The following is a 19,848-nucleotide window of genomic DNA, read 5'->3' on the forward strand; positions in this document are numbered from 1 at the left end:
TACAAGAAACCACACCACACTTTATAGAAAAAAATGCAAAATTTAATATAACACCTATCAGTTTAATGGTTAGTTTTGACGTTGTTAGTCTTTTTACTAGTGTGCCGGTAGATAAATCACTTAAACTAGTTAGGGATAGATTAGAACAAGCAAAATTAAACATAGATAGTATTTTGGAATTGTTGACACTTTGTGTTAAAACCACTTATTTCCAATTAAATAATCATTTTTTTCAACAAGATTTCGGTATGGCAATGGGATCACCTCTCTCTCCTTTGTTAAGTAATATTTTTATAGAAGATTTTGAAAATAATACAATAAATAGTTTTTCAAAAAAGCCTGTAATATGGTTATGTTGATGATATGTTTGTCATATGGCAACATAACGTTTCTGCAATAGACATTTTTTTGGATTATATAAATTCTCGCGAACCTATCATAAAATTTACTTTAGAAGTAGAGAGGTAATCGTTTGACTTTTCTTGATGTTTTAGTGTCAAAGCTTCAAAATAAACTAATTTTAGATGTTTACAGAAAACCCACAAACACAGATAGATACTTAAATTTCACCTCTGATCACAGTATAAGTGTAAAAAAAGGTGTTTATATGATGGGGCAAAAATAATATGTACAGACGACATTTCACTAAACAGAGATATAAACCACATAAAAAATACATGAATAAAAATCGACTATCCACCATATTTTATTGACAAAACAAACGAAATAGAAACCCCAAATCATAGACACAATGATAACAATACACAATATATACAACTTACAATTCTATACATGCGAGGCGTTTCGGAAAAAAATAAGAAGAATAGGAAAACAATATAACATACGAACATCTTTCAAAAGACAAAATACACCATTTTATCACTTTAATAGATCCATTTTATCACATACTAAACCAATGAATACAGAATGCGATAAATATTACATTTATAACCATGCGAATGCGATAAATTTTACGTTGGTGAAACATCTAGACCCTTAAATGTTAGAATTAAAGAATATAAAAGATTATTTAAGAAAGGTAGTTTATTTAAGATTTGTCAGCATTCATGGGACACACGGCACAGAATAAATTTTAATAACGCCAAAATTATAATGAAAGAAGCGATAGGCCTCTAAAAAGAAAAATAAAAAGGAGGCTTTTTTTTAATTCAATCTAATAAAAATAAATGTATTGCTCATGCATCTGTAGATGTTATTAATGTATGGCAATCGCTTCTTTGATTTTAAAGAACATAACATAAATAAACATAACATTTTCTTGCAGTGCAGTAGCGAAATAGCCATAAAGAATTTTTTTGGAGAGATGAATCCGCCACATAGGTATAGACATTTTTTATCCTGTATAGTATCTATACACATCTATGTTCTATTCACCCACTCCAATATGAAGATATAAGTTGATATTTTAGTTTTACTACCTTTTTTCTACCAACCTTTAGATATCATCTCTTTTCTCATTATATAGAACATTTTGGAAGTGAAACTTTTTACGCGCGTTGGGAGTAAAAATTCAAGGACACACGAGCTAGCATCAGGAAAAGTGGTAACGGCAGTATTGCCACTGCTACCCCATTGGGGGTGGATCTACCCCTTTGTAAAACAATTTAACTCGCTCTGGGCACTGGATAATGATCTGTGCTATATTAAATGCTAAGAAAATCACTATAATAAGCTTGATTATTTATTGGTACCTGTGTACCAATATCCTATAGCTGTGTTCTAGAAACAAATTTTCATGCATATTTTCATCGATAGGTTTGTAGCTTTTGAAAAACGGTCTAGGTAAAGCATCTACCTCAGTTGCCAGCTAAGAATTAGAATTATTAGAGTTAGTAACTCGCTTTTTTATTGTACCTACGACACTGTCATATTTATTTCAAACCAATAATCAACGAGAATATTCGTATAATTTAACAAAATTACTGTAAACCACTTTAAATACAGATTGTTGGTTAGTGTATTTTGGGTGGTATTCTACATAATTTGCAGGCTATTGAGGAAACAGAAAATGTACACATTACAGGAATAAATTGATAATAATATTTATATTAAAACAGTATTATATTATGTCACTTTTTCAAATATATCCTTCGAATTTATTAGCTGTTAGTAAGAAGTTTCACTATTTTAGGAGGATGTAAAAGCGTTGTTTGTTTTTCATTACAATTTGAGTAACCGTTATATCAACGTGTTGACATGCAAAGATTCTTTTTGACGACCGTCCTTTAATTTCAAAGTATATCTCTGCGATATGAACTATATTAGCATAAATAAGAAGTAAAAATCTATCGATAAAAACTCAAAAAATTAAAGCTATGCATTATTCAATAATTCAAAATTGCAGAATTATCTCAAATTTGTAATTTACTTACTAATATACTTAAACTGGGGATGTTATGTTAAATAAAAAAGACTAAGCAGAAAGACTCAAAGTCTCGGTCTCAAATCTTATTATAAAAAAATATTTTTTTGTAATAAATGTTGAGACCGAGTCTTTGAGTCTTTTGCTTTGTCTTTTGTATTTATAAACCAGGTCTCTTTGGGACGAGGGGTGTCTCACTATCGGAATTACCTGTACATTTTCTTGGCAGTCGCTGGCAGTCATTGGCAGTCTTATGGCAGTCGCCTATAATAATTACATGGCAGTCATAGGCAGTCTTCTTCATAGTCATTGGCAGTCGTTTAGCAATGGAAGGATATTTTGGCAGTACGTGGACATCTAAATTTTACAAGAATTACAACGCTGTCAACGAAAGAATAGTAACTGTCACCTTGACCATTTTCGGATTGGAAACCGTAATAATAGGTACTTATGCGCCCACAGATGATTCAAACCAAGCGGAAAAAGACTCTTATTATGCTGCACTCTCAAAAGTCCTCACAGAAATAAAACCGAGCCAGGAAGTCTTAATCATGGGAGACCTTAACGCAAGAATTGGTAAGAAAGAAGATAGTAAAGTGGTTGGAAAACACGGTGAGGACGTCCTTAATGATTCTGGAGAGAGGTTAATTGACTTTGCGAACTGAATAGTCTACGTATACTTAACGGCTTCTTCCCACACAAATTAATTCATCGATATACCCGAGAAAGGCCCTCTCTGCAACAAAATCTATAATTAATTATATGATTGCTAAACAAATATCGAAACTCAAATTCAAAGACTGCAGAGTTAAGAGAGGAGTAAATTGTGGATCCGACCACCGTCTGGTCGTTGCAGAATTAGTAGTACCTTCCAGAGCAGAGCCAAAAGTATAGAATACACAACATCACAAGAACTGGAAATTGAAGAATCTGAGCGTATTAAGTACAAGCTTCATTTACTACACGATGCCAGTATTAAATGGTTGTACCAGAGAAGATTAGATGTAGCCCTAGAGGAAGTGAAAGCCTGTAACGATGTAGAACTAGAGTATACCAACCTAAAAACCCTAATTAAAAAAGTAGCTTTCGAAGTTTTAGGTGAACAGAACATGCAGATGAACCAGCTTGGATAACTGACAGCATAAAGGCCTTAATCAATGACAAACAAAAATTCTATCAAAGATGGCTCTCAGACCGAACAGATACTAACTGGAGTCATTACAAGCAAAAAAATAGAGAGGTACGAGCCGCCATTAAGGTAGGAAAAACAGATATTTGGGAAAGAAGGTGCCAGCAAGTGGAAAGCCTAATAGGGGCGCACGGAGTACGAGGTATGGAGAACAATCCGACAAATGAAAACCAATCAAACGGACAAGCTCTTGAATAGAATGGATATAGAAAAATGGCGCAACTACTATGCAGAATTACTGACAGAAAACCGACCAGAATTCCGAGCAGTAGAAGATGAGAACAACCTTGCAGGCACTTTAATGATAAGCAAAAGAGAAGTACATCAAAGTTTCAAAAGAATGAAAAATGGACGGTCACCAGGTCCTGGTAATATTGTAGCCGAATTGTTAAAGTGTGGAACCCAAAGACTACGCTGGCGTCTGGCAGAGCTATTTAACCAATGCTGCCTGCAAAGTAAACTACCCCGAGAATGGCGAGTGGCTCACATAGTGTCCATCTTTAAAAAGGGAAATCGTAACGACCCCACTTGTTATAGAGGCCTAAGCATTAACAGTTCGGTCAACAGACTTTTTGGAAAGGTGTTACAGGGTAGGCTCAGGGACAGTATTGGTGACAAAATCTCGGAAGACCAAAGCGGATTCACACCGGGGAAATCTTGCACAAATAACCTTTTTGTCCTGCAGCAGGTGATGGAAAAAAAGATAGCAGTAGATCAAGAAGTCCATCTAGCATTTATTGATTTTGAGCAAGCGTACGACTCTATTCCCCGCAGCAAGATATGGGAAGTCTTGAATATCTTAGAAGTAGATAGACCTTTGCTTAAGATAATAAAAGAGCTATATAAAGAAAATGAATCGTACGTTAAGTTATGACACAGGCTATCTAATCCAATTAACACCACAAAAGGGTTGCGACAAGGATGCAGCTTATCTCCTCTGATCTTCAACGCTTACGTCGAAGTAGCCCTAAGGGAATGGAAGACAAAATGTCAAGGTATGGGAATACCTATTGGGGACAACACACTATTTACCCTGAGCTTTGCAGACGATCAGGTCGTGATTGCGCAGGATTCATAGGATCTAGAGTTCATGACTAAGAGGCTTTATCAAGAATACAACAAATGGGGACTTCAGGTTAGTCTAAAGAAGACCGAATACTTAGCTGTCAATTCCAACGCTTGTTTTGAAGTCTTCATTAATGATAACGTTCAGATTCAACAAGTAGACAAATTTAAATACCTGGGTGCTACTATCAACAACGAAGGGTTTGAAGGCAAAGAATGACTCTGGTGGGACCGAAACTTATCTACAACAACTAAAAGAGACTTGGAAGAACATTGGTGGAGTCAGTTCTTTGCTATGGTTCAGAGCTGTGGACTCTGAGTGCAGACGCGAAGCGCAAAATCCAAGTTGTTGAAATGGACTACCTTAGAAGAAGTGCAGGTATATCTAGGATGGAAAAAAGACAAACATCGAGGTCAGGCGTATCATGAATGCATCGGAGGAGACAGTACTGGATAGAATCGAAAATCCAGCTTAAAATGGTTTGGACATGTTCTGCGTATGCCGGAGAACAGGTGGCCAAAAAGAGTTTTTCAATGGGCTCCCCAGGGCAGAAGAAAGAGAGGTAGACCTAGAAAATCCTGGAACGGAACGGTTACGGAAGCAATGGAAGCTCGTAACCTAGAAGCTGATGACGCTCTAAATCGAGATGTGTGGCGTAGGGTAACTATAAAGAAGTGAAGCAGCTGAAGGCAGCAATAGGCTGTAGTTGGAAATGAGTATTAAATACTTAAACCAAATCCCGTTTATATATATATATATATATATATATATATATATATATATATATATATACGTATACGGACATTTTTTACCGAGTGAGACACCCCTCTCTTTGGGATTAATGGACTCCTTTTTTAAATGTTATGTTAAGAATAAAAATAGATAAAATTTAACATTATAACAAGTTTACAGTGGGGGGTTGGAACCTTTGGTGTCACAAAAGCAAAATAAAATACTAATTCACCACAATACACCAAAACACTTTACTTTGGCACTGGATGCGCGTTTCGCTAACCATGTTAGCATCATCAACAAAGACAACAGATGATTAAAACTAGACAAATATCTACAAATTGAGGGTTTATATAGTTACTCGCTTAGTTGGCTCCTAGTAGGAATGGCAAAAACTAGCCAAGAGAGTTAAAACCAACCGAGCGTAACAATTAATTACCGAAACTAGAGCAGTAGGAACAGAGAACGGGAAGGAATTGGGCCAATATTTCTGTTCATACTATATTTACATTTATTGTATTTTGACGCTCTTATATGCATCTAATTGCCTGTAATTTGAGACTTATTTAATTAATTTTAAATTATTAATATCTACAGTACGTCCCCGGATTGTCTTTACAAGAGGAAACACTTTTTTATTATTGCCATGTTGAGGAAAATGCATTCTTCTTAAAAAAATGGCTTGTTTTAAAAACGAAAAATCGGAGTCCTAAAAATCAAAACGCGTTTCTACGGTAATATAACTTCGTTTTCATTCTTTTGTAGATTATTATTCATAGAATTTTAATTAATTTTGTGTTTTTTGTTGTTTTAAAGTGTTAAAGAAGCACAAAATTTATTTAATTCAATGCTACTGAAAGGGTGATGATAGTTATCGGAGAATATGATACTTTAACAACAGCAAAGAATATGACATTATATATGAACATAACCATCTATCAATGAGATCGAATTGATATTACCATAACAACGCGTTTTGATTTATCGGAAAAAATGCAATCTTATTTTCATGTTTTTCTAAATTTTCCTTAAAACGGTATGGAAATTTGGTAAAATATAAACTGGGTTAACCATTTTAGAAGAAGCAAAAATTTTTACTGTATACATTTTACATAAAAGTTCATAAATACCCAACCGTTCCAGTGTAGGTGTTTTATCTTTAGGATTACCTAATGGTTGTAATTTATTATTGGCACTATTTACAAGTTTATAATTGACAATCTTGAATATTATTTTTAAACCACGGGATAACTCTCTATCAAACAGTATTGAAAAATATTTTGACTATGTTTCTACACTTGAAAAGTCGAATTTTCAGAAATCGCAAACTTATACCTACGGTTTCTAATTATTTTGTCATCTAATGAAGGGGCATATCCTTTACACTCAGCTACGTAGAAAACTAAGTAATCTATGAACTAAGAAATTAAAACTAGCCATCTTATGTTTAACACTATGATATGACTCATTAGGAATATATCTGCATGTAGTGTTTTTTTTTCTATATATATCAAATTCCAGGCAATTTTGTGTTTCAAAATAAACTACATCCATTTATAAAAATATCAGCCGTTAAAAATCCTAATTTCAATTTTCCATGCTATTACAGTAGGTACATCAACCTTATGATGTATATCTGATTTCTGCATCAAATTCGATATTCTCTATAAAGAGCAGAATTTGCGAAGCTTCGGTTTTCGTTATTCCTATTTTATCTTTTCTACACATGTCATATCTCTTTTTCGTCTCCCAACAGATTTTCTATTATCTACGAGAATATTAGAATATGTTTGCGTAAGTTTTATGCATTGACGTAGGGATACCAACGATATGAAATATCCGTAGATATTTTTAGTAAAATGAAAAAGGAAGTTTATAGTTTCTTTTTTGAAAATTTTTGAAAAACCGTAATACTTTACCATTATTCAAAAAAGTTTTTTTTTCTAAAAACATTTTTTCTCTACCATTTTTCAAATGTTCGTGTTTTTTCGTGCTCTACAAAAATATTTGCACTTATTTAAGGCTCACCGTGTATATTAGAGAAATAAAAAGTACCACGTCTTACAACTAATAGTTAAGGGTAAAATTGAAAGAAAAAGAGGTCTGGGCAGGAAGAAACTATCTTGGTTGAGAGACATCAGAAATTGGACTCGCCTAACTTTTGAAGAACTCATAAGGAAAACCGAGAATCGTGAAGATTTTGCCAATGTGATCACCAACCTCCACGAAAGAGACGGAGAAAAAAGAAGAAGAAGAAGAAGACTGTATATACATGCTAGTTACGCCTAACTTTCTTTGAATATCAATTTACTGCTAAAAATGTACAAAACATTTACTGAATAAAAAAATGAGATTTGTGAAAAGCAAACCCATAAGAAACAGATAGGAAATATAATAAAGTATTTTTTCACCATAGTGCTCCTAAACACTATATTTTTACTATAAACTCGTGTCCCTTTATTTTATTTAGTAAATTAACAGATGCTTAAAACAGACTTGCAATCTATTTTAATTAGCTGGTAAATCAATTTTAATCATATGCTGAGAATAAGAACATGGTTATCCAAACGATCGTCCAGAATTTAAAGTGAGGAATTTTATTTTATTAATTAAATTAATTTAGCAAAAACTAAAGTAATGTATAACAAACTAGTGGGAAGAAAAGATATTCTAATAAATAACACAACACTGGAAATACTAGAAGAATATATATATTTCGGACAACTAATACACAGATCGGGATCTCTGCTATCAAAAATCAACAGAAGAATTAAGTTAGCATGGAGTACTTATGGAAGAAACTCAATCATATTCAAATCTATAATGCCACTTTATCTAAAGAAGAAAACATTCGACCAATGTCACCAGTCATGACCTATGAATGTGAAACCTGGACACTTAAAACGGACATTATAAGGAAACTGCAGGTCGCACAACGCTCAATGGAACGAAATTATGCTGGGAATAACCAAGAGAGACCGTAAAAGAATACAGTGGATACGACAAAAGACCCAGGTAATAGATGTCATCCACAGAGTCAAATCCTTCAAATGACAAATAGGCAGGCCACCTGGCAAGAAGAACAGACAATAGATGCACCACAAAAATTACAGCATGATACTCACGAGGAATTAACAGACCTGGAAGAAAACCTGGACTATTATATCAGAAAATTAGCAGGGATATCTTGGGCCCGCATAGCCAACAATTGACAACAAAGAGAGTATCTAATTTAAATATGTGAGGGACGCTACACCATAATTGGAAATACACACACCGGAAAAATCTAGGGATATAATTTTTATTAAAGTTAAAAATAAATCTTTTGAATAAACAACCACATATTTGTAGGCCGATTATTTCTACTTTGATTGAAACGAAGTAGTCACATTAGTTATTTCTAAATTTGGGATATTTGTGAGTGTTTGTGTATTTTTTGTCAAATGTATAAAAAGCACCTAGCATCAATTGTTCGAATTTAACCTGTACTGGCTATGTTTTTATGATAACTCGCCAGAATTCATTCAAATAACTCTGTTTAGTATTAAACGACATTATGGAGCGTAGACATCTTAACAGAGACGAAATGCTAAGGGCCATGGGTATGCTCGAAGCTGGAATGCGCCAAATCGACGTAGCTAGAGCATTAAATACAACGCAAAGTGTAATATCGCGATTAAGTGCACGCTACCGTGAAAGTGGCGATGTTGCTGAAAGGCACACAGGGCGACATCGCATTACAACCCTTAGCAAGATCATTTTTTACAATTAAATGCTCGACGCCGACCGACTCTTACAGCACCAGAGCTTAGTTTAATTCTCCAGGAAACACATAATGTAACCGTTAGTCCTGACACTGTTCGCAATAGATTAAGGGAGGTCAACTTAAGAAGCAGACGCCCCTGAAGAGCTCAACCCTTAACGAGAGGAAATCGAGAGGTACGATATTTGTGGGCTCAAGATCATGATCAGTGGTCGAATGAACAATGGACCAATGTTCTCTTCACGGATGAGTCACGCTTTGGGTATGGAGAGAACCGGGAAATCTTATTCGGTTGGATCATGTTCAGGAAGTGCACCCTTATCAAGGTGGAACAGTTATGGTCTGGGGAGGAGTCAGTTAGGCCGAAAAACCGATCTCGTTTTTCTTGAAAGATTTCTAACAGGAATCACATATCGTGATTTAATTCTTGAGCCTGTCGTGTTACCATATGCCAATGATTTTGGGAGAAACTTCATTCTCATGCATGACAATGCACGGCCTCATACAGCCAGAGTGGTAAGTGAGTTTATCAATGCTCATCAATATTACCCTGGCCGGCACAATCTCCTGACCTCAACCCCATCGAGCACGTATGGGACGCGGTCCAAAGAAGAATTTTGAGAATGGGTATGCCTTGTGGAACTCGTAGGGATCTGGTTCGGGCCGTGAATGCAGCGTGGCAGGCTGTACCCCAAGAAGAGATCGACAACCTGATCAGGAGCATGGAGAGACGATGTAGGGTTGTAATGAACAGTAGAGGAGGCCATACCCTTTATTAAGTAAAAATGGTTTTAACTTTTTTTTAATTCACAGTTTAGAATAAAAAAAAATGTGTGTATTTTTTTGAGTTCAATAAAAATCAAGGTAAATTTGAAAAATTCGGTAAATTTCGCATTTTTATTTCCAATACGTCCTGTAAACTATTTGTTTATTTTAATTTTATTATATCAGAAATGCAAATAATAAAATCACTGACGATGGCTGGATAAAATTGTAATATCCCTAGACTTTTCCGGTGTGTGTAGTTGAATAAGCTGAAAATGATGATGATGACGATGATGATGATGATGATGATTTGTATAAATTACGTCTGAAATTCCAGTCAAATATTAAAAGAGAAAATTAGAGAGAAATTTTCCAGAATAGCATTTTTAAAAATTTATTGATAAAATATATGCAGTTTTAGTACTAGGAAACATTAAATAAATATAGTCGATTTTTTAATACAAAACAGAGAATTTATAATTTTATAGATTCCAATCAACACGGTAATTGGGTCTTTTAATGGCAAATAGCGCGCTGCACGGCTATTTTTGTGTAAAGTGATCAAACACAAATATGACATTAATAACGATGTGAGCTTTTTACGCTATATTTTTGTAAAAGGATCGATATGTATTTTGCATGTTTTAATTTTATTAAAGATTTCGAGATATTTCAAAGTTTATTTTTAGAAAATTTTTGAAAACTGATTATTTTCAATCCAACTGGAATTATTATTACAGTTAATTATTATTAGAGAAATAAAAAAACATATATAGAGTATTCCAATAAAAAAAAGTTTTATTTATGTTATGTAGGCGCTTTTATTTTATTCGTTATCAACATCCGAAACCTCTTACTGGAATACCCTTTATATAATTATTAAAAAAAATATTTTTCAAAATATTGACAAGCAGTTTTATTTTTTCGATCAAACCGGTCGCGGTCTTATAACAAATAGTATCTTCCAAATAATGGAAAAAAAAACAACGCATATTTTATAATATTATTTTTCTGACTAATTAAATATGAGATCACAGAGATGATGCGGATTTGTTGAACAAGCGAAATAAAAAACGGGTTTTTAGTTCACAATATTTTTATTATATGGCGATTTATTAATTATATTTTCTATCCCTTTTTTCGCGTTTTTCTAGAGTAAGTATTTGTTTTGTTTTATTAGACATGGAATAAGCAATAAATATACCCTATGATTGAAATAAAATACAGCGTCCATTTGTCTTGGATATGACGATCCATGACAATCCCCATATAATTTTACATGAAACTGACAGCGATATTCATTTCCAGTTCATCTCTGACGTAATTTTTTTTATGGTTTGGTATGATAAGTTTAGCAAATACTTATATTTTGAAAAGATTCGCTTATATTTACACAGCAACAAAACAGCTTATATAGTTGCGATCTCTGTGATATTTTTCGGTAAAAATATATCAGTAGCTAAAATACGAGAATTTATTGGTGTATACCGGTTGTTTCTCAAAGGTGGCTCACCTCTATAACTTTTCTACTATTTCAGATAAAAAACTAATTTTGGTATATTAGTATACGTTATAGATTAGTACCTAATGAATATTTGCTAAAATTTTTATAATTTTAATTAGATGTAATTTTATTTATACTTGCATTACTTATTATAAAAGCAAAGATTGATGGTATGCACATTTCGTGACGCGTCCTGATTAAATTTCTTAGCGTGCTTGAGCTTCATAACTTCATACCATCGCTCAGTATGATAGCTCATGAATAAGATCTTATGCATTTTATGTTACGTGTTGTTATTTCAAAATGAACGTGTAGAACAGTAAAATATCGCTATAAATCTTTATATACCACCTACAACGAAGCTTATTTTTTTATCACTTAGTAACTTAAATTTAATATGCACCAGTAGGAAGTAAAACAATTTTTTTAATATGTTAGAGCTTGGTACTATTTTTGACGAAAAAATTGGAAAACATAAATGTGTTTTTAGAAGGGATATTAACCTATGGTAAGTATCTGACGTTATTTTTATCTTATTGATTACACAATTAAAAGCAAAACTTGAGATTTTGAAAAATATGAATAATTGTTGATCTTTTCTGAAAAATAATAGTATTAACGTAATATTAATTACTAACAAGCTTTTTGTATTGGTCATCAATATAAGTGAATTTATAGATTCTAAATTACTTTGGATAAAGAATTTTTAATGTTAATAAATAGGAATTAAATTTTCCTATGCCGGAGATATTTCCGATATTCAGTTTTGATTTTTTTAACTCTATATCAACTCCAATATTTTTATTCGTGCTTCCTAAGAGTTTTAAAAGATCTTTTTTTAATTATTTTTATTTTCGATATTTGCTTGAATTCTTCTATCTATATATTTTAATCGGTTTAAAACGTTCTACGTCTTCCGATGCCATCTCTCCATGCACCGTCTCCGAAAGATCTTTCCTCCATAAACGTCTCAATCCCTTCCTACCAACTTCTTCTCGGTCTACCCGGTTTTCTTCTTCCTGCAGGTTTCCAGTTTATAATTTGCTTTGGGATTTTTATTTCTGCCATTCTTTGGACATGCCCGTACCATATAAGTTGACTGTTCTTTATCTCGTCCACTATCGTATGTTTAACTTCCATAATCTCTCTTGTGCTTTCATTAGTTATTCGCTCGAGTCTTGATTTGCCTGCTGATCTTCTCCAAAAATCCATCTCTGTAGCTTTCAGCATTCGTCTGGTTGTTTCCTTAATTGGCCACACTTCACAGCTGTACGTGGTTATACACTTGATGATGTTGTTATATATTAGAGTTTGGTTCTTGTTGTTTATGCTTCTGTCCCACAGTATCCCATTCAATACCGTGATAGCATTCCTTCCAAGTTGGTTTCGTTCTTTAATTGCTGTATCCAACAGTCCATCATTTGTGATTTGCATACCCAAATATTTGTATTTTGTGCAGCACTTAATTTTCTTCCCTTCTTCTAGTATTAGATCTTGTTGTTCTCCTCCGATACACATATATTCTGTTTTGTTAGTATTTATAATCTCGAGTCCCCATTTCTGATATTCTTCTATAAGCTTACGTGTCATATAATTTGTGTCATCGTAATCTTGTGCTATGATCACCTGATCGTCCGCGAAGTAAAGTGTGTAGAGCATGTTATCCCCTATGGGTACTCCCATATTTCTACATTTTTGCTTCCAACCTTTGAGAACTTGTTCGAGATATATCTTTAACAGTGTTGGTGAAATACAGCACCCTTGTTTCAGACCTTTGGTTCCGTTAAATCCTCTTGTTAACTTTCTGCCGATTTTTATTCTAGTTTTTGTTTGTTTATATAATGATTTTACTGCTTTTCTTAGCTCTATATTTATATTGTTTTTTTCCATAGCTTCCCAAAGTCTCACAAGGGGAACGCTGTCGTATGCCTTCTGCAGGTCCACGAACACAAGATGTAGCTCTTGGTTTAGATTGCTCTTTTTACTTATTACTTGAGTGACTGTAAATAAGTGGTCCACCGTCGATCTTCCGGCTCTAAATCCTGCTTGTTCTTCGTCTTCTATTTCTTGGTATTTGAATTCTTCTAACCTATCTAAAAATATTAAAATTATTTTAATGCATCTAATTGTAATTATGATGAGAGCGGGAAAATAAATCAGCGACCAGTAAAACCGTTGATTGAAAGAATTGGGAAGATACGCAACCTAATGGGTGAATTCGTGACAAGGCTGATTTGATTTCCCCTTACGTCTCAAATTATGTACGACGGAGACATCAATCGTTCTGCGGTCAACGCATAAAACACTTTTATTTTCTCTAATTTGGACAGCGAAGGCCTATCGAAGACGGTGTGGATTTGAAAGCGACAGTGTTGCCATATTAAACTGTGTAATATCTGTAATGCGTTTGACGAAAATATGGATGAAAAATCCGCGTTTATGTAATTGAAAATGTATTCGTGTTTAACATAGTATAAACAACAAATATAAAAATTATTCTATAAGTTCTGAATATGATCGTTATGAATAAGTTCGTCGTATGATCGAAAAAAAGTGGTTTAGTTGGAAATGACGATTATTGACGTTTACCATAATATTTTACATATGAAATAACAGCGATCTTCATTTCCAAGCCAACTCTGACGCCTTTATTTGTTTAATCGTATAATATTATATTAAATTGTTTAATGATAGTGAAAATCCGAATGATTAACGTACTGCACCCAAAATCAGTAAATCTACAGCTTAAACAGTAGTTCTGGCAACACTGTTTTCGGAAATTGCTGTCCTCCATTCACGAATTTCAAGTTCCAGAGCTACGCCCTGGGCTGCTCAGGACGGTTCTAAAAGTAGCTGTGCGCGATAGCCTGGTGCCTCTATATGGCGCGGAACAGACTTTATGACTCAATTGAATGGAGTGAGAGTATCGCGTTCTTGAACAGTTCAGAGCTGCACAACTGCGTGAATGGAGGACAGTAAATCACTCACTCTGTCGACTAAAAGCAGAACTAAAAAAATCTCGGAATTATCGGACAGGCTGACGGTAACGCCATCGCCCAGCTACATCTCGGACAGTTTTTGTGTTTACTTTTTAGAAAATCAAGAAACTAATTACACATTCTCATAGCCACTTTATTGGGGTTATCTAATAGTATTTTTAGATTTTCAAATTAGCTGATAATTTGTGAGATACAGAGGCGAACTTAAATCTTTTAAATACGGACATGCACTTTTTATTTCAAGTTTTGAAAGAACTCCGTCTCCTGAGTATAATGATATGCCACACTTGATACTTTTTTTTGTTTTGGTTACTTTAACAATAACATAACTATTTAATTATTATTTAAAATAATTGTCCGACTCTGTTTTTTTAAGTTATTTAATCTGATTATATTCATCGCCACAATATTGATCAGCGCTAATTAACATTGAATAAGGAAAATGGAGCCAATTGAAAAGTTCAAATAAATAATATCCAGGTCAGCAATTTAAAGATATTGATATTTTTAACTTTTTTTATTTTGAATTTGAAATCTCATTGTACGATCTAATAATATTCGTAATATTAATAGTAGTTATTATAAATCAATCAACTTCTAGAAACTAGTTTCTAATGCTCTACATGTTTGAAAGGGTTACCACCCTCTCTAATGTAAAAAATTATTTTTTGTTCAATCTAATTTATAACTCTTTGAACATAACTTCTTCTTATACTTCGGAATGCATTTTGTATTCATTATTGTAAATGTTGAAATGTATTGATTTCGCTTTTACAAATGACACTAAGTAATGCCCCCTTAGTTATTGCATTTGATTTTCCGTATTCAATGTTTTAGCCCACGTCATTGTTAAGTTTGAAAGGTTATCAATATTGTAACGGTGAACAAATATTTAAAAAATATTAAAAAAAACAGAACCGGACTTGACATTAGTTTAAATAAATTATGTTCAAATGTCCGAAACAAAAAAATATTAAGTGTGGCATATCACTGTACTAAGGAGACCGAGTTCTTTCAAAATATGGAATAAAAAGTGCAGGTCCGTATTTAAAAAAAAAAATAAGTTGGCCTCTGTATCTCACAAATTATCAGCTAATTTGAAAATCTAAAAATACTAACAGATAGCTCTAGTAAAGTGGCTATGAGAATGTTGTAACGTTTTTAGTTCGTTACATGTCTTTTTTTATATATGATATATATGATGTCTGGCGTATCGTCATCGGATTCCGTATCGTTCAGGCCTGATAATTTATTTGGCACGCTTGGCGGAATTTTTACGTTCCCTAGTCGCCAACCCTGTTATCGTTTAACACAACCCTGTTATCGCTCTGAGGAGGCGCTGTCAACATCGTTTCTGTCAACTCTCTCCGTGCTTAACCTAACCATCCCGGCTTTTAGAAATGGTGATTATTTAAATCTTGCTGTATAATCTGAATCAGCTGCTATTTCAAGCAACAGGTACAGATGAAATATTATCCTTTTAGATTCGATATTATTACTGCATATTTTTAGGGTAGAGTTTTGGATGTCCCAACTTACTTGTATTTGTATTTTGCTGGCACGTTGGCGTCCCTTTTCTTTTGTCCTCCAGAATGTTACATGGAAGAAAGGACAGTTTCTTTGTTTATTATTGAGCCCTCGGAAGTAATTCGAGGTAGGTTCATTTTGTTTATTAGACCTTGTTTGATTTTAAACAAGAGTTTCATATTTTTAGGGTCTTATGGACGGACTATTTACAAGGTACGGGCATTATCCAAGGTCCTAGTAGTAACCAAGGTACGGGTAGTGTTCCCCTGTACCGTTATCTTATGGACGGACTGTGTCCAAGGTATGGGCAGGTGTCCCATATCTATGTATTGATTCCAAGGTTCGGGCATTATCCAAGGTCCTAGTAGTGTTCCAAGGTACGGGTAGTGTCCCCATATTGCCCAGCGTGGATGTAGCTTTAGCCCCATGCTGCTTCGTTCCCATCCATAAGCTAGTTAGTAGTTACGGCTGTTCCAATTCATGGTGTCCTCATTCTGGCCCCTTTTGTTGTATTGGATGGCCGAGTACAGAGATGCGAGACCACCTCACGCTGTTACTGTTTGAAGCAAGATTACGTAAAGACCAGCTAAGTGTAGATTTAAGTTATAGTTTTACATTTAACATTTAAAACATTTTCAGTCTTAACTTAATAACGTACATTTTAAATAATATCGTACAGACTATATTTAGTGGTTAGATTATTAAGAACATTTATGTTGATTTAGTAGTTACAATATGATTTAGATCTTAGGTTTCATTACATTACGCCTTGTAATAATATTTAACCACTATAATAATTATTAAAATTGTACAATGCTATTTACCATCAGAATTCATCATGATTTTTTGTTTATTGTTATTGATTAGTTTTCTCTCTAGTGAAATACCTTATCCACGACTGCTCTCCGATGAAAAGCTGCCGTTCGCAGAGGTAGTTGTTTAAAAAACCGCTACAATGTGCAATTAGTTTTTTGATTTTCTAAAAAGTAGCGATAGAAAAAATTAAAATTAATTTTCAAAAATATCCGTTTTTTCCAAAAAACTCAGCAATCCTTGAAATTTTTAATAATTTTTTGATGACATCTTGGTGAACATACTAAAGCGCAGCTTTACCCCAATTTAACCATGTTCGTATCTATTACGGTTACCGAGATACCAATGCTCGTACCTCGAATATGTAGCACCCTGTATAGACAAATTGATTATATAGAATACGAAGCAATAAAATTAAGTCTTATTAAAAGATAATTACTATTTATCAAACTGCGGCGCATCGGCAGCACCAGCAAATAAGACAGCATAATCTACGGCGGCTGCATTCCGTATGCTTATGGCACCTACGCAAGACTTATGGTCGCATGGCGTGTCTCGGCTCCATCGCTCGTCTCGATTGCTCCTTTCGTTTGTATAAGGCCCCTTCGGTCATTTTCCGCGCTGCGCTATTGTCGGTTTATCTATGCAAATTGCACGGTGTTGTTGTTGGTTGTCGGCGATTTACGAGCGCCAAATTGGAAGCTCTTTGCCAGTATTCCACGATAACTTGCAAATAGGGCGGCGATAATCATTTTCATATTTTTCTAATAAATTTCGGCTCGTAGTGTTTAAAATTGCACCTTTAAGAAATTTATCTATTCTAAATACAGTGTGGTCCGAACTGTATTCCGGAAACTTCAGAAGAATATCCTGCAGATAAAAATAAGTAAAAAAGTTCGTATAAATAATGTATGTCCTAAAATGCTTAGTTTCGGAGATACAGGGTGTAGAAATTTCATTTTTATTTTGATTTTTTCCGAATAATTTCTGAAGTAACGTCAATATTTGGATGAAAATTGGTGTCTGGGAGTTTTTGGACCTGATAAATTTGATTTTGATGATATGAATACGACTCCTACATGTAGGGGGCGCTACCGCGCTATTCAGCTTACAATGCCCTGTTAATAGAGCCACTACAGCTTTGACTGTCTGTTGACTAAATAGTTATTAGATTGAAGTTATAAATTTAAAGCGTTTTTGTGTCAAAAGTTCAACAGAAACTGTTTCATCGTCATTTTTTAACGGTAAAGCCCTGAAAAGGTAACTTTTCATTAGGGTAGAGGGTACTTCTTAGGTGGTACTTCGACGTAATATAATTTCGATTTCGTTCTTTGATAGATTCTAATACATTACTACTAGTATACCTCAAATATGCAGTTTTTTTTTCTAAATTAGTTCATATGGTTGATGTTGTTTTTTAATGTCTTAAGGTGCGTATTCATTATCCGCACGAACGAACGAACGAACGAACTAATGTTCGCTAGTGGTATGGACGGGGACCGCACGAGAAGACCGGAGGCATTTGTTGGCCTTTGATGTACCGACTCGAAACGGATGGCCGAGCGAACGGCCGCATGCGTTCGGTCCCCGTCTAAATATACCGCACTTTCATTCGTTCGTTCGTTCGTTCGGATAATGAATACGCACCTTTAGAATTTCTGCATTTGTTAGTCTAGCCTTCCAAGGTATCTTAAGAATTCGATATCTTAAGAAGGTGGCTGTATAGCAATACATCTCGAAATCCTCTAATTTGTTAATGGCGCATGAAGCTCCCTACTTTGACTAGCAAAATTTGTTAAAATTAAGCTTCCTGGTTATTGTTACCACACCTTTATTTATTATCTAATATAAATATAATAATATAATCATTGCATGGTCTTCGTTTCTTTATCTATATGCGATTCCGCAGTATTAGGTGCAGAGAAATTGTATCAATCATCTAGATAAATTTTATTTAGTACGAGGATGGTCTGAAAAGTTTCCGACCTCAACGTGAAGATGGCAGCACTCGTAGATAAAAGCTTGTGAATTTTCATTGTTCATCTGTTGACAGTTATTCACCAAAGTTTCAGCCATTTTGGATGCGCAGTTGTTATGTAATGGTTGTTTGAGTGAGTTGATGTCAGTGTTTTTGTGAAAATGGACAAAATCGAGTATCGAGCTGTCATTAAATATCTGGTTTTGAAAGGCAATACGCCTACACAAATAAAACATGAGTTGGATTCTGTGTATGGGGACACTGCACAATCATTTACCACAGTGAAATTTTGGGCAGCTGAATTTAAACGTGGCCGTAAGAGCTTGGGAGACGATGAACGTTCGGGACGTCCAAAAACTGCAACTACCGACGATAACATCGCCAAAGTTCACAAAATGGTGCTAGACGACCACCGAATTCAAGTGAGAGAGATAGCAGAGGTTATGAACATATCAAAAGAACGTGGTTGTCACGTATTAAATCAAGATTTAGGCATGAGAAAGCTGTACGCGCGTTGGGTGCCGTGTTTGCTCACGTTAGACCAAAAGCGTGTTCGTATGAACATTTCCAACGCTATGTTGGCGCAGTTTAGGCGCAAGAAATCCGAGTTTTGGCGTCAATTAATTACTTTAGATGAAACTTGGATACACCACTATACACCAGAAACAAAAATACAGTCCAAACAATGGACGGCAAAGGGAGAACCGGCTCCAAAAAAGCAAAAACTGTTATTTCGGCTGGGAAAGTGATGGCGACTGTTTTTTGGGATATTTATGGAGTTATTTTAATTGATTATCTTCAAAAAGGAAAAACCATCATGGGAGCATACTACGCATTATTACTTGACAAGCTAAAAGCAGAACTTACGGAAAAACAGCCACTTTTACAGAAAAAGAAAATCCTGTTTCGCCAAGAGAACGCACCGTCTCACACCTCAGCGGTTGCCATGGCGAAAATCCACGAATTACGGTTTGAACTGCTTGACCATCCACCTTACTCACCAGATCTAGCCCATAGCGACTTCCTTTTGTTCCCTCATTTAAAAATTGCGCTCGGAGGACAGAGATTTTCGTCAAATGACGAGGCAATCACCTTCGTGGACCACTATTTTGCAGAGAAAAACGCCGAG

At 34.5% G+C, this 19,848-nt stretch overlaps 1 protein-coding gene across 1 annotated transcript; it reads left to right on the forward strand.

Annotated features, from left to right (window-relative positions):
- Positions 1–18,880: 18,880 nt before the first annotated feature.
- Positions 18,881–19,468, forward strand: LOC115884538 (protein GVQW3-like). The gene has a single exon (XM_030903141.1). It carries the CDS (start codon positions 18,881–18,883, stop codon positions 19,466–19,468), a length of 588 nt encoding a protein of 195 aa, XP_030759001.1.
- The last annotated feature ends 380 nt before the right edge of the window (positions 19,469–19,848 follow it).

The sequence above is a fragment of the Sitophilus oryzae genome, unplaced genomic scaffold (genome assembly GCF_002938485.1).
Source record: "Sitophilus oryzae breed Bouriz unplaced genomic scaffold, Soryzae_2.0 scaffold_2_pilon_pilon, whole genome shotgun sequence".
Classification (NCBI taxonomy): domain Eukaryota; kingdom Metazoa; phylum Arthropoda; class Insecta; order Coleoptera; family Curculionidae; genus Sitophilus; species Sitophilus oryzae.